The 16,771-nt window shown below is 33.3% G+C and overlaps 1 protein-coding gene across 1 annotated transcript in view; it reads left to right on the forward strand.

The window, feature by feature from the left end:
• LOC128994455 (uncharacterized) overlaps window positions 1-16,771 on the forward strand; it is a 103,600-nt gene that overhangs the window by 44,920 nt on the left and 41,909 nt on the right. The window contains exon 3 of the mRNA XM_054419031.1: window positions 8,917-9,050. Within this exon, the coding sequence (XP_054275006.1) occupies window positions 8,917-9,050 (134 nt within the window). The remainder of the gene's footprint in view (window positions 1-8,916; window positions 9,051-16,771) is intronic.

Consider the following 16,771-nt stretch of genomic DNA (forward strand, 5'->3'; position numbering starts at 1 on the left):
TCAGCTGAGGAAGGAAAGAAATTAAAATGGCAAATTAAATTCAACATCGGTAAAACGTTCACAGGAAATTTCCCAAGCCGAGCTCAAATGGGTTGCATAGTTAAAATGCATTCAGCCTTGAAAAGGAAAGGGTTTAAAACAAAACTCTTATAGTTACTACTTTATATTGAGATCATACTTCGGGTTGCATATATGTTTATTAACTTAAGTTTGCACATACTGCACAGTACTGGTTACTATAAAAATATCGCAGCTCAATTTTCTTGTTATGAATTATGATGGATATGGTTTAACAAGACTGTGGATAGGCCTACTGATGTAAACATACCAAACTTATTGCCTAAAGTATATTTTCTACACATATCCATGCTTTACTTAAGTATAGTTTAAAATAAGTATTCAATTTTGTAAAATTGAAATAAATGGTTGATCAAATAGTATATTTCATAACAAGAGTAGAAAGTGAGTCACGGGATCATCTGTTTAAAGTGCGAGATTTATCGAGCACTTTTTATATGGTCTAGAATATGTAATGACTACTTTACTCTTGTTTTGAACAATACTTATTGCTACACTACAAAGACTAATTATTATCTTAATTAAAATATACATTTTAAGTTATATCTTCAATTTGACGTTAACATATTATTACTTTGGTTGTTAAAAATTGAAACAGTTGACAAAACGGTAACAAATCTTTGATTGTTTACGTCGGCAAAATCCAAAAAAAGATAGTAAACATTTGTTTGCCGTGGTAAACATTCTGTTGTCATAGTAAACAATGCAATGATGAATTTTCGCAGCTGATAAACATGTAACGAAACCAGGTCATTTCACAGTAGTGTATCGAATAATTTATTTTTGTAAAAAATACAACCGACTTCAAAACGCTCTAAAAAGAATGAAATAATTTTAATAAAGTAAACTTTTGTATTAGGCAAGCTCACGTATTTTAAGTCGGCGCGGCTCTATGATGATTTTTGATACAAAATTGAAAGAGGGTGTCCATATTGCAGGTGACTATCTATAACTAAAGGTGTTAATCTGCTTGTCTTTTTCATAGTTATGCGTTAAGTGTTATTTTATTACCGTAATCAGAGATCGGCATTATAGTGGTATTAACGAGTATCTTTAAAAAGATTATAACGCATTTAAATGTTTCTAACTTGGAAAAGTAACGTTTTAATACTAAACTAGCTTCTTTTCCCTATCATAATATCAAACTAAATTATTTTCCTATTCATATAGAACATTTGTGTGTGTTACTTTCATAATGCATTTATTCTGAAGTATACATAAAATACAAGAAAATATTTCCTTTAATATATAAACAAAACAGTTCAGTATGTTTTTTATATATTTATTTTATCCAGCTACAATTTATTGATTTTTAAAATACACACACAATATTTAATTTCAATCATATTTGCAGTTTGAGCCGCGCCGACTTGAAATACGTGAGCTTGCCTAATACAAAAGTTTACTTTATTAAAATTATTTCATTCTTTTTAGAGCGTTTTGAAGTCGGTTGTATTTTTTACAAAAATAAATTATTTCATGATTTTTAGTGACTGTATATTTTTTTATATATTAATTACTTGAGGTTTTTTTATAAGCAAAACTGTTTGAAACAATCAAAAGTTCCACAGAACAATCATTATTTTAAAACTGCTTGAGTCACCTGTTCAGGTTACATAATCAATGGGTATGAAAATAAACATTTGTAGATATTCCTTAAGAAAGAAAGAGTTATGTCCATTACATTAGGCCTAATGAAAAACTAATTGTCTTTTCTAGATACATTGAAATGTCAGACATCATCGTTTCCTACAATCGGTGTACTTCTACATTATAAAAAGAAATACAGTAACGTCTCAAGCCTTTTGGAACAGTATGAAAGTTATTCCTCAGCCACCAGCACTAAAAAATCTCTCAAAAGTGGAAAATTGGTCGTTAACACGTATAGTACCTTTGGAAAATATTATATGAAAGATTGGTTCAGCTAAAAGTGGTGTAAGTCATAATAGTATTGATATGTTATAGTAACTGGGTAGAGAATATTAATAAACATTCCACATCTGCAAATGAAATATGTATGAAAGATTGGTTCAGCTAAAAGTGGTGCAAGCCATGTAGGTGGTTTTGTTTGATCAAGATATAGCCTAGTCGAAATTGCAAATCATATTCCTCTAGGACTTTCCGAAGCAGGCATAATAGTATTGATATGATATAGTAACTGGGTAGAGAATACCAATAAACATTCCACATCTGCAAATGCATGTTTAGTAATTAAAATATTTAACACTTTTAAGACAATTGACGATTATGCACTGTCACACTTCTTAGGTCGTGTAAGGAATAATTGCATTTAATTTATATTTAGACCTGTTTTACGAATGCTTTGGTTTTCACAATACACCTTTATTTGTCAATATCATACAGCTATTCACTGAAACATATATGTTTTTGTGAGGCAGAATATTCAATACTAAAAACAGAATTACTGTATACACGTCAGGTCAAACGTTAAAATACATTTTTTATAGTAACCAAAACAAAATGCATTTTTCTCAATGTAATTCATTTAGGTTCCATGGCAAGAAATAGTTTATTGATCAATATGAAGCAACTGTTTCATGAAGAATTGTCTGTAGCTTCATTTAAATGGTTTCAACTAACAGCTGTAGGAATGTTATTATTATACATTGCCTTCTCTGCACAAATGTAAACAATCTGCACAAATGTAAACAAAATAAATGTTGAATATTTAAGGTTTTCAGAATTTTTCACCGAAACAAATACTATACTTAAACATAATATATAAGGTACCAAATAGAAACTCTCCTGGTCATTTTGGTGGTGGAACCACACTGATCGGTAAAAGAATCACAGAGAATTTGGTGAACATACATAGAAAAAAAAAACATCGCCACAAACAAATTGAGAACCTCCTCCTTTTGTTGGTAGTGGGGAAGTCGGTTAAAAACATATTTCATTAAAACAACTTCGAAATAAGCCAAATCCTATACAACAATTGCAACATTGCAAGATTAAGTCGAACTATACAAGTTTGAATCTTGTGAAACTGTGCTCTAATTAAAAAGTGTTTCAAATTTGTTGCAAGAACTTAAAGCAAGCTTCATCAAGGGGCTTCATCGCCAGATATTACCTACTAAAGGGTAATAAGCTTCAAAGAACTCCCTTTGATCAACCTACAATAATTTGTTTGAAAGTTTTGTTCTGATATAATTGCTACCCTTCTTTAGCTTAGAGTCACACTTTTTAATAAAGCCGCCTGAATTAGAATTCCCAGAAAGTATTATTGGTTTTACATTGTATTAGTTATTACTCAACTCAAACTTTTAAGTTTTAATTCTTACACGGGCAATTTTGTCTGTAAATTATTAAGTAACATCAATATAAAAAAATAAACATGCATATTCGTCCAAATTTTAAACGTATTAATGTATTTGGATTTAAATATCCTTTTTGAGGATATTTGAATTCAGCCGACTATCCTGCCATTGAGTTTTGTTTCATTTTAGATTCGATTTAAGGTAAATTGACTGAAGAAATCCCCTACATTTTACAATAGACTTTTAGATACAGGGGAAGATATCCCATGTAGGCTGATATATTGCTGCCAATTAGTGTTAAAAATAATCTAGTAAAATGTAAGTAAAATGTAATAAAAATATTCTCCCACGGATTGCGCTACTGTATTGTATGTAAAAATATAACTGGAGAAATATATTTCTCCTTCGTGTTTGCTACTGCAGTAGTGCATCTGGCTTGATGAATAAACGATGACCTCACACTAAATGGTCCTATCAATTTTGATTGGCATTCCTATGAATAGGTTGGTTGTTGAAAAGTTTATGCATTATACAGAAATCATCAATTGATAAATATCAATGTTCACATTCTTTGGATGTCAACTTTGGATTTTCAAACCTTGAATTTTCCAACAGCTGACTGAACAATAAACCAACCATCAAGCCCAACACAGCCCTAATTGTGTTAATGGATGTCCACCAGCGATGTGACAAGTAGAGCGTGAAGGCTTTTGTGACAATGAAGTGTGTTTACGGCTGTAGAAAGTAGCAGTTAGAGTCAGCAGCTGATAGCAGTTAACACCGGCTGATAGCAGAAGACCTTTGTGTCGTCTGCTTTACTCCGGGTCACATCCGCCAAAGTACCAGTAAAACCTGGACTCGGGCGTTTAGGAATGTTGCTTTGGATGCGAAAAGGACCGATGGTATCTTGACAGTGAGAAACACTCTTGAAGTTGACCTCGCTTTTTGATGGATAAAGGTTGATTAACTAGATTTAGAGTGCGTGTTTTAAATGTTGAATAGAGTTTAATTTATTTAATGAATGCATCTTTTCTAATGGCTTGGTTAAGAAACAAAATTAAATACTTAACGTGTTAAATAGTTCTACGATCTGTAAGTAAAATATACAACATGTTGACCAATAATCATTTTACCAATATGGTCGATTCTTTTGGATGTCAATGGTTATCAACAGTTTATTTTTAACTGCAGGAATTTAAATATCGTTATGAATGTTCAAGAAAGAATTGAGTTAATTTTTTCATAATCTTCAAAAAATACTTTTCGAGTTTTGTGTTTATGGAACTACTTTTACAATCAAAGTTCTTCCAGACGAAACATTATTTTAGTGTATCGATGTCAACTTGACAAATTTTACATTTTTGTCAGTATTTACACCTGCATATTTTAATAACATTTTCCTCAAAAAAAATTGTCATATTATATTTAAAAACACAAGTCTGGTGATTTAATGAGTAAACATAAAAAGTAAATTTAACAAAATGTTCAAGGGTTTTGTAGACAGCGAACGTTGAGATGTAAGTAGATTCAGAGAACATCATTCTGAAACTTTGCAGTTATACGGAGTCCCAGGTCCCGGATGGACGGGAAAGAGTTCCCTAGGGATTATTTCTGTCAGCTTCCCATCTCTGAGTTTGAGATACCTCCTCATATTTCCGATAGTAAAAGGGATGACCAGAATGTTAATCATTTTGAAACAATTTGTTCGTGTATTACGGTAAAAAGTAGTTAATAGTACTGAGTATTTGTATTAAAATAAATAAATACTTTGATTAAATTGATAGATACTTGCACAAGCTGTTAGGGTAGCCTATTAGCAGTAGTAAGACTAAAAAGGGTGATTCATTTTGCGTTTATTTTGTCAAGGTAATTGGCGTTTTTAAAAGTATTTTTAGGAAACTGTCCAAACCATGGGCATATTACTGTCTAACTTCGTCCGTTCGGTACATCAATTGATAGCCTAATAATGACTTCGAAATCCATATTAGATCTCGCAGAATCAAACCAGCAACCTTGAGATTTTAAGGCGAGCACTAAAAACACTCGGAATACTGTAAGGGAAAACTTGTACTGAAATAGGTTAGGAAAATCACCGTAGCCTTTAACTTAAAAATTATGTACAGAACAATTAGATAATATTTGATCAAAAATTAATTACTGTCATCTTAAACTGCTAAAGACCTCTTTTACGATAACTTCTCTAGTATGTTACAGTGTAATGGGTGATAACAGATAAAGTTACAGTAACTATTGGAGCGTAAAGTTGCCAGATAGGGCCATCAAGGTAATAGTACCGTATCTCGGCTTTAATAACACTTTCAGTTTTCATCCATTTATTAATTAAATTTCGTTCGAGCTTTTAATCCATGGAAAATGTTAATAACTCGTGGATATTATCGAAAACATATTCTACCACCTTTAAAATGCCTCAATACAATTAATCATATTTTTGCCTTGTTATTTATTGTTATTATTATTTGCTCTTAATTCTTTTCCCCGTCGGCATAAATACTATCTATGTATATAACAACACATATGAATCTTTTTCACGATCCTTGAACTCATTTAGAATAGCATGTCAAATCTAAAATTTTTGCCAAAGAGTATTTTCTAAATACAAGCAGATAGTACAGGAAATTTTAGAGAAATGTCTATGAGCTTTTTACATTTTATAAGTGTTAAATTTGGTTCAAACTCGTAATCACTGATCAACTTTACCCTTAGCTTGGTATTTGAGTGATCCCCAACAACCAGAAGTTCGCCAGTTCAATACAAAGCAACGTCAGTAGCTTTTTGGTGATTCGAAAGTGGATTCTCGAATTGAAAACTGCTTTAGATCAATTGGCTTTATTGTGTCATACAGTAGGAATAGCGAAGAGTCGGGTCCAAAGCTGCATAGTGCATTATGGGACTTCTCTATTCTGTCTCACCTACGTCTTTCTCTGAAATTCAGATAAAATATGCAGCGCTGTGACGCTGCATTAATGACATCATATAAGAAATTCTGAAAAGATAACTATTGAGGCACCATTTACAATTTTTTTTTTCTGTTACTTTTTTATGAATCGGTAAAATCACGCTGAACAAAAAATGTACAAAACTTATCTTTTAGGGGGGAAATAAGTATTTTTACGAACAGTGAACCTAATTTGTAAGGTAATAGCACACTCATACTAAGGGGAAAAACTGTTCTTAGTCTGTGGTGATAGCTTTCAAATTGTATTGCATATGAGTGGTCATTAAAATTAATCTTTTTTAGTATTTTATGTAGGCATCACAGAAGATAAATTCAGTATAGATACGGTATGCAAGATATTTACGTGATTATCAACACGTTTGTTCAACACGTTTCTCTCGTACAGATTGTGCAATGCATTGTTGTCGTCGAGCTGTACATTGTTGTCGTGTTGTACATTATTGTCTACTACTTGATGTACAGAGTAGATCCATGTAGCAGATTGCAGCAGATGTAGTTATGTAACATGTAACAGACAATTCCATCTCGCTACATTATTTCCTGATTCTACAGTAGATTACCTCTCCTATGATGAGTTTGATGAGAAAAGTCGCAGTAGCATTTGAAACACATCAGTATTTCTTAACTTCCTTTTATCTATTGTGTTATTTTGTATGCATGTAATAATTTTGTATTGTACACACAAAAATTATTATAACAACTAGACCTTCTTCTAGAAGTTTTTATACGTCCTTATTCGACTAAACCATTCGACCATGTTGATAAAGTATTAAATGATGATATAATTTTCAATATTTGTATATTAAAAAAAAAAAACTATTTCATGTGACGTATTAAAATATAACGGATGACTAACTTATATAGCTTAAGTCTTATTTTTCATCGCCCTTACAAAAGTAAAAATATTCGATGCTATAAAATTGTTAATAGTCCTTCTAGCTATTTTATCATGATAAGGTGTAATTGGGTTTTAATCTGAAAGTAATAGAACAAAGGAAACTCTGGCAAACACAAACTAATGCTTTCGAATGCATTCAACAGATGAAAACGCAATCAAGTTGATATTTTATTGTAGTCAAAAACATAGCAAACAAAAACCTAAAAGACCCCCCCCCCCCCCTAAAAGATTGATTGTTGTAAAGAGTTCTCAAATACAAAGAAGATCCTCCTCGCTTGAGAGACCTATATGCTCGTCCTATGATGGTGTAGACGTTTAGGTTGGCTTCGAACACTGGATCCCACCAAATCCATTAGTAAAAAGAGGAAATTTAATACAGGTTTCGAGAATAGGATCCCCTCGCTCTTAACTGACCACTTGACTTACGAACGAAGGACGGGTACTCTGCTAGTAGTCTATAAAAAAAATTACCGATAGGTTTGTTTAATACAAAAAATCGTGGTGTCCCTACGCAACCTTATCTAACTTGTACTTTGATACAAACATTTTAAGTTGCGTAAATATTTTCAACGACCGCGGTGACGTGTGGTTTTCTTGGGATGTGGTTGTGGTTATCCCCCCCCCTTCTTTGTCCCCTTCATATCATCTAACCTCCCTTAGAGATGTTGACCAGTAGTTATTAATCTCACGAATTTTAAAGACAACCCCGTTTACATTGTCCAAGAGGTGTACGTACTATTTAAGAAGCTTTTATGTGAGAAATTTGTTCCTCACGTTCCCTTTTAAGCGAGATAAATTCAGAATGTAAAATCTTTTACTACTAATAGAGGTAGAAGTCCAAAAGGTAAAATTTATCATTGTGTCACACCGTGCATTGTTGTCTTGTGCACTTTTTCAACTAGCTTTCATCGAGGTTTCACACTTTTCGCATCCAATATACCTGTTGCATCTTCCCACGTCAACACACGGCTATTCAGATCCGGGTGGAAGGTGGAGGATAGGAAACTATTACGTGACATAAATTCACAAACACAAAGACAGGCCGGGACCGTTAAAATGACTAAGTACGGACACATCAGCTCACCTAATCATAGCCTACGACTGCGGGGAGGAGAAGGTGTTTTAAAAAATCTCTCCCATAAGGAAGAAGCAATTTCGCTAATCCATTATATTACAGATGCGTGATATGTTTAGCACACTTTCCGCGGGAAAATTATTTTAGCACGCCTTAAAATACTTTAATCACTAATTGTGTACTGTATTGACAACGTTTAGAGTTTTACAGCACAATTACAACTGTTTTTCAGGGATAAATAAAAAACAATTAGTAAAAAACAGTCACTGTAGTAAAATTCTTTATTTGTTGCCAAATTAAAAGTTAATCATTATTCAATGCCGTCATCCAATTGACTATTTAATTGCTCAGGTTTACATAAAAACAACAAGTGGTATAGCTTGATCTCATCCCTCAAGTCGCGGTTGAAGAGTGCCTCAACTTTAACAAACTTTTGACATTTTCCGCTGTTAAAAGCAATCTCTGCTTATTGCGAAGTTTTGATGGCTGTTGTGTTGTTACTTTTATGTTTCATCTGCAATAATTTTACTCACTACATTTCTTCTTTTATTTAAATAATCTTGCAATTTTTTTCAAGTTTTCCCCTTTAAAATCTTCCTGTTTTTTACAGGAGCACTGCACGCCCGGGACTACAGGACGCCTTCCTGTATATCCTACGGGAACGGCACTCATATGACGTCACTAGTCATCAACATGTTAGCCAATCAGGGCTCTCCTGACTACTGTGGGGTCTTCGTCAACAATGTAAGTCAATTGTTGTTACTGTTGATGTATGTTACTGAGTTTTCATTATTGTTGTTATTAAATCAGCTACATGACAATAGATCAGCTCAAACTGATTTTATGGCTAAGGATGAGATCAATCCCGCCATTCTCACATTAAGTGGTGAAAAAGGTAACTCTTAGGTGAATTCGCCTAAAAAATTACATTCTTTACAGTAAACAAGTCTGTGGTAGCTTCGCCGTCAAAAATTATGATCCTAATATTTTATGATAATCAAAAACTAATACAATCAAACCTGTAGAAAAATGTTTATTTTATATTGTATGGTTATCTCACTGTTATGTTTTATAACTGTTTAAGAAATCAAAGAAATGAAAAATTACATTCGAAATGTTTGTTTGACCTAAGCTTGTTAATACAATGTTCTTCAAAGTAATTTAAACTTTTTTGTAGTGTTTGTCAGTTTAAAATATTATACATAATTTTCATAGGTTAAAACATTCCAACGAGTTTTCACCATCTCCGTTCTATATAGATCTATAAAAATTTTTACAGAACCATACAAACATAACCACTCAAATATAGGCTCGGATTATATAGTTAAATTCGATTCCCAAGGAGATAATTTTATTGTTCTATCCTGGTTTTCATACTTTGATAGTTGATTGAGAGACAAATTTATAGCTAACAAAATGTACCCTTTCCGTTTAGCATAATTGCATAGTTGGTCTACAAGAAAACGATATTCAACAGCAGAACACTGTAACGTAGTAATAACAAATCTACTGTAGTAGTAAGAGGTGGTATCGGGGGTGAACCCTGTTGATAATCTCAAGACAGAACTTTGAAAGGTGATGTTTGATGATGACAGGGAAGTTTAACCACACCAGACAACTTTGGCCTTTTAGGTTTACCATTCTGTCTTCCCTTATCAATCAAGGCTGTGCCGCTGTGTCTGATCAAAAGACACTCCCACCTTTGATTATTGAGTAGTTTTCAAAATATTCTAAGAAGAAATGTGCAATAATGAGGGGTATTTAATTACATTGCAAAGTCAAAATAAGTTATTCTTGGATTACCAAAATGATCGAATACCATAAAATTGTCTCCAGCTGTTCCAAAAGTATGATAAATCTAACTAAATCACATTATTAAATTGTAATCTACTATAGGTAATAGTATATTTCGTACCTAGGGCCGAAAATGAGGTTTTGCCGGCTCGAGATGGTTCGACACGAAGTCGAGAACTTAAAACGATCGAGAGCTGCAAAACCATTTTTGGTCCGTGTTACGAACACTATTTTTCACCACACTACTACTATTCACAATAATAATTAATGCACACTGCATAGTCAACGCAACTTTATGGTTATGTGAAGAAGTAAATTCAGGAATCAGCAAAAATAATAATAAACAGTTGCTAGGCAACGGTTAAAATAAAACAATTCTATTGCAATGCTATGGATACTGTTTGTTTATTTAATATGCAAGTGGGCAGCTGATTTTGCGGCCCTATGGATGTAAAAACCTGCTCGGTCCCCAAATGACGATGACAGCTGGCATGGCCAGCAAAACGTATCTTTCAGCCTCTATTTAACTTATGTAAAACAGCTAATAACATCATAGTGTGGTGAAAAATAACGTTAAAATCTACTCATTGCTGACCCTTAATGGTTATAATAAAAATATATACTGGGTATATATTTTTTTATATTTTGAATGGTGATTTTCCCATAAAACCCTTAAAATAACGGAAACATATGCGGCCCGAACTGTTTGGTAAAAATTTATCATTTTATGTTTGAACAAAGGGGAATTAAAAATTAAATTCCTGACTTTGCTACCAAACTGAATAATTGCTGGTTCAATAGATATTTGTTAATATAGTAGAAAGCAAGTTTATTGATCTGTCTAAACAGTGAATTACTATTGGAAAAATAATAAATCCATTTGAGTTAAGAAAATATTATAATAATACAAAATTAAATTAACCCTTTACAAATAAAATCAAAACTATTCTCTTGATGAGATATTTAAGTCCAAATTGAAATAGACAGAGAGGAATGATGTGTAGAGATGTACTCACGACCTCGAAGAGAAGAAATTAATGAATGTTCGTTAATACCAAGTAATGGAGATTAACACTTCTTGAGAAAATAAAATATAACACTGTGTGCACACAAACTTCTGGTGAATGTTCCTCACGGTTAAATAAAACTTCTGTTGAAACAATAGAGTCAATAATTGATGATTTAATATGGGATACTGAGACCCATGGTAAAATAATTAGAGGGATTCAGAGACCCTCATAATGTTTGATTCACATGAAGACTGCATAGTAACTGCGTGAGTTGGAGCAGTGTACAGGAAAACCCACTGGTCAGTCTATATCATGTCGGCTGGAACTGATAAGCAGGATACGCAGCACATTCCTCTGCATTGTCTGCCTATCTCTCTCTCTCTCTCTCTCTGTCTGGCTTAACTTAATACAATTTTATTTTATGAACTCACTTAAAATATTATTCTGAATTGAACCAAAAAGTGCAGTGATTTATTTACACACAAAACATTTAAATATCTATTATTTAAATGACAAAACAAGTATTATTTTATTTAAAATAAATTTAAGTTTAGACCTAATTTGAGAATGCTCAAACATTTTATATTTCTTTAAATTCTGAACAATATTATGCAAATTTCATTTCCGTATAAATTTCGGTCCTAAAGTTATTGTAACTTATTTTATTTTTCCATAAAACCCCATAAAACGAAAAAATTGATTTTAGAAAAAGCCCGGTTTTGATTAAAATTAGTACGTTATGGCCCTTAAAATTTTGAACAAAATTGTTAACAAGCTTATGGGAAAAAGTATGTGTCAGTTTGCTAATAACGTTTATTTATACACATACGATCCACGAATATTAGAACAGAACGTAGTATGGATTATTAACACAAACAAATTATGTCACTGGCCCGAAAGTAAACAGTATTTAACACTTCTTAAATGGAACTGTCTAAACCATATGTTAATGTTATTAGTATAGGATTCGGGCCAGTTACGTCATTTGTTTATTTTTATGATCCATACCTCCCTCTGTTTTAATATTCGTGATACTATCTCTATACACATACAACACATTTTACGCAAGCAATATTGACACATTGTTTCGCCCAGTCGCGTTTCAGAATCAATGACAGACGGAACGTTCTACATAACAAACAAACGGCATTTCGCCACTTTCCCTGTCAAACGTAGAAAGGACTGACGCGCGGTGAAATGTGGTAAACGGACAACTTGCTTTGTCCTGTCATCGCATCACGGCGGTGGATTTCGCGGGGTTTACGTGTATTTTGGAGGGAAATACCGGTGATCGTGATCCAGTGGTTTGGCAACGCAACGTCTGTCAATGACGCAATGAACGCTAAATTACATAGGAACATTGTGTTGAAAACAGAAGCTATTTTACAGTGAGTTTTCGCATAAGATATGTAATGCTGTACTTAAAAAGTATGGGTAAAAGCATCGCAGCTAAAGTTCAGTTTTTCTATAACAGATGCATTATTTAGATTACATAGCAAACAAAAAATGTCATAAAACGTTTGATGTCCCATGGGAGCATTATCGAAAATATTGCAAGTGACTGAGCTCGCTGGTCTAGTAAAGCCTAATTGGAAATAATCTGTCCCTGAAGTCCTGCACTGGGTGGTGGGTTACTAAAATCACAGACTAGGGAATAAAAAGAAAATCAGACTAGGGGGAAAACACTTTTATTCCCAATTGTGTGCTAAAAACTAAACGTTTGACCATCTTATCGTATCATATAGTGGTGTTACGGTGGATGGCTGTTCTAGCTGAACTAGCTGTTCTAGGATATATGCCATTTTTATAGCGATAAAAAAACAGTTACGCATTACGTAATCACTTGGATCAATTCATTGTTAGGTTAGAACTAAACGATGTCAGTTTAGTCATGTATGTACAGGAAAGTAATTTTGTAAAATCATGTAATACCTAATAAAATTAAAACTAGCAATACCTACGTTATTTCATTTGCTAAGATTTTTCTCCAGTATCATATTCAATTTATATTATGTGCTCGTTGTATTCAATCGTTTGAATTTAACTACCACCGTAAGTAAAACTATAAAACTGCCCCACCATTTTATGGAGACTGAGGAAAGACTGGTTTATGGGACCATTGAACTAAGACTATAACAAAACAATGTAATAAATTAAATATCTATCTTATAACCATATATACAGCCTCATTCAACAGTTTGTGGTCAGTTGTAATGTCTCTTCAGGGTCAAGAGTTTCATTAAGGTATTAGTAGCAATTTGAGGAGTATATTAGATTTTTATCTGCGTAGGTATTGTTTATTGTAGATTGTAGCTACCCCTCCTCATTCTGTGGGTCCTAATTTTGTGATGTAGCGTAATTAAAATCACTCTATACAATGTGATCTTCAAAAAAATGTGCTTGGAATCTTTAAGTCCAAACAAATTGTCCTACTGCTGAAACTGTTAATTGTCCTGGCGTGTTTGAGAGGGGGCAAGGGTAAAGTGTTTTTTTTTTACAAAAGATAAACATATTTTATAATTATTATCAAATTCACTGAAACTGTAAAAGTTTGTAAAGATATTGTGATAAAAAGAATTAGACAGGTTAGATGTTCCACAACGCAGGCAGCTGTTTAATTTCCTTCTATTTCTAAAACAGGGATTTACAATTCCACCTTGTGCTCTGTACTTTGGGGATTATATTCCTTTCAAAAGAAAATATAACCATAACAATCAAATAACTCTAACATGAAGCAGTGATCCTATATCAACATATATTTACGGCCGTAGTCAAAGAGCTATAACTTAAACCAAGATTCATTATGCTGTCCAGCAAGCTGATACTGTCGGGAAATTATACAGACCGAAGATCGTTGTTATGAGACTACAGCGAAACCTAACCGCGATATAATGAACGTGGCGCATGCAACGAGGAGTGTAAATATCCGACTATTTATCGCATATCAGGTGGTCATCGTGATTTTTGGTGTTTCTGAATAGTTGCGGTGTAAGCATGCAATTTAATGTGAGTGTATTTAATTATAAGTGTAACATAAATGTAATTTTAAAAAAATACCCCCATATTTTTCTAGTAATCCTGAATAGTGAAGTGAACGTGAAATAGTTTTCTACTTCAGGTAAATAAATCAAGGTTTTTTTCTGTTAATATTGAACAAACTTCCGATTTATCCATGAAACAGCAGGCACACAAATCTAAAAAATCCCATTATAACCTACGATTATCAATGAATAATCATCTTTAAACCATTACATACGATGGACGGAAACAACAGATGAGCCACAAAACGCCGAAGTTAAACGGTGGTTTTCTCCCAGTTTTTGCAAGTCGAGCGTAATGGGTTGCGAACAATAAACTTATAATTGGATTTCTCGCCCGAAGTTTAAACGGGAGATAGTATATTTTTTATCACCGAAACAGAACACGACATCATATAAACGTTTACTGTCGTTTACAGTCATTAGGTAACAGTTTCCTTAATAGTGAACGTCGCACGTTTTTATTAGCATTCTAAAATATGACTATATTATATAGTCTATATATAGACTAAATTACTGAGACAGATATGATAACTGTCATAGTAATAATGCGACTATTTTGTTCTCAAATTACGTCGCCTGTTTACAAAATTATGATTGGTTTGGATTTTAAATAAATAGTTATTTGTGTCTAGTGGGCGAAGTGGCACTTTGCTGCACACGAGAGAAATGTTTACACACGAGCCGTAAGCGAGTGTGGAGAGTTTCTCGAGTGCAGCAAAGACAGTTTGCACTCGTGTTACACATTATATTTTTCCTACAGTTACTACTAGCTGTGTGCCCGTTCTACGCACGAAGATCTTATAGTAGTCGAGAAGGCCGCGTAAAATGACTCTTGGGCAGACACGAAGACAGACAGAAATTTAGATGAGACTTGTTTCGGTTTGTTTAATGTATAAAACGTAAAAATAACCTAAAAGTTTATGATTCTGAGCAATGTACAGACAAAACTCTAATTTTATTTATATAGATAAATCAATTAAATAATTAGTCTTTCAAACACTGTACAACACGTTTTTTAGGTTAAATCCAGACATTGAATGAAATGGGAAACGCTGCACCAGCTGATCTTAGTCGTAGTATCTTTAAGTTTTGCCAACTTATTTTCAAGCATACATGGACTACGTTTGTAATAAAAGCACGATGTTTTTTGCTGTTTGGTTGGAACCTGGAACACTGATGTTCGCCAACGTAAAAGCTGTGCGCCGAAGTAAAGCTTTCTGTAATATAATCTGTGCAAGGCGTCCCGCTTTTTCTGGTGACTGTAGGAACAAATATTTTTAATCTACCATCTGGTTTGTATTTTGTTTAAGACGTGATCATTTTAATTGACCAATTAATAGTATAGGAAAATCCACAGATCGTTAGATTTAGAAGCCCAATATTTTCTTTTTTTAATTGAGGAAAATCTCCAATCTAATTCATTTCGATTCGTCAGTCGATTGTGTACACAAAATGTTAGTTAGCCGTGCTCGACCACTGTGCAAAGCAAGCGGGTTTGGAAAATAATCCGTAAACCCTCAATGGATGGTTATAGAGGGATGAAAACTAAGCAAAACCATTGTCGAGTGGTTGAATTATTCATGTGGTCCGCACGGTTACAAACTACACGGGAAATATCAAAACGAGGACATTTCAAATGCAAATTTGGCCAACAGATGATGCCCCGGAAACTTTTTAATCCGACTCTTTTTGTAATCGTATTGATAGTCAAAATATGTGAAAATTTTATGTATTATCCGTCTTTGCTTAAAGGCCATGTTTTAATACCGTAAGGTATTGTTTTATAGCTTCGTTGGTAGATATTTGCTGCAATAATAATTGCTGTCTGTTAATTGATATTAAAACCAGTGCAATTGTCAAATAATTTCCACCAATCCATCAATCGTTCTATCTATGCATTTTTTTGAGACACCTCATATAGGTTATGCTTAAACCATACGTTGAGGGTTGGTATCTACTTTGTAATCATAGTATCATATAAAATCTGATGATATAAAATCTGACCGTGAGACTGAAACGATGCGGGGACAAAAACGTAGTAATTTAACTGCCACATAAATGTTTGTCAGTTAGAAATTTGATAATTACTAAAACAACATTTCCACCTGTTTCTTTATCTATAGTCTACTTCTCAATCGAGCCACCTTTTGTGCCCACAGTCCCGGATGCTATTAGCTATATGAAGCACAAAGCAAGACTAATTCAACTATAGACCTCTTTTACACCTGCGGGCGTATAGTAAACAACTGACCTCTATATAGTCCGCCTACATGACACGCGACCGTCAGTAGAAGGTCTGCAATTTCATTCTGACCTTAAAATAATCTCTAGCGTGTGAGTAATTCCAACCCATCCTTCTGGGAAGTGCTCGTTGTCTGTAGTCTGGACAACTGGGTTGAATTTAAATATAGTTAAAATAATAGTGTTACTCCTTACGAAAATCTCTTGAAAATAACAATTGCAGAAATTTTCCCAGGTGTTATTTTTTTAAACAACGAAACAATACAATTGAGTACAGACTGCATGAGTATTCTACAGCTTTAAAGCTCCAAATAGGAAAAAAATTCCCCTGAAATGTCAAAAAATTCAATTACAACTTGTTGTTCATTCTCTCAAGTTC

This window comes from Macrosteles quadrilineatus, unplaced genomic scaffold, assembly GCF_028750875.1.
Source record: "Macrosteles quadrilineatus isolate MER2022 unplaced genomic scaffold, UCM_ALF_1.0 Scaffold_5__1_contigs__length_97177068, whole genome shotgun sequence".
Classification (NCBI taxonomy): Eukaryota; Metazoa; Arthropoda; class Insecta; order Hemiptera; family Cicadellidae; genus Macrosteles; species Macrosteles quadrilineatus.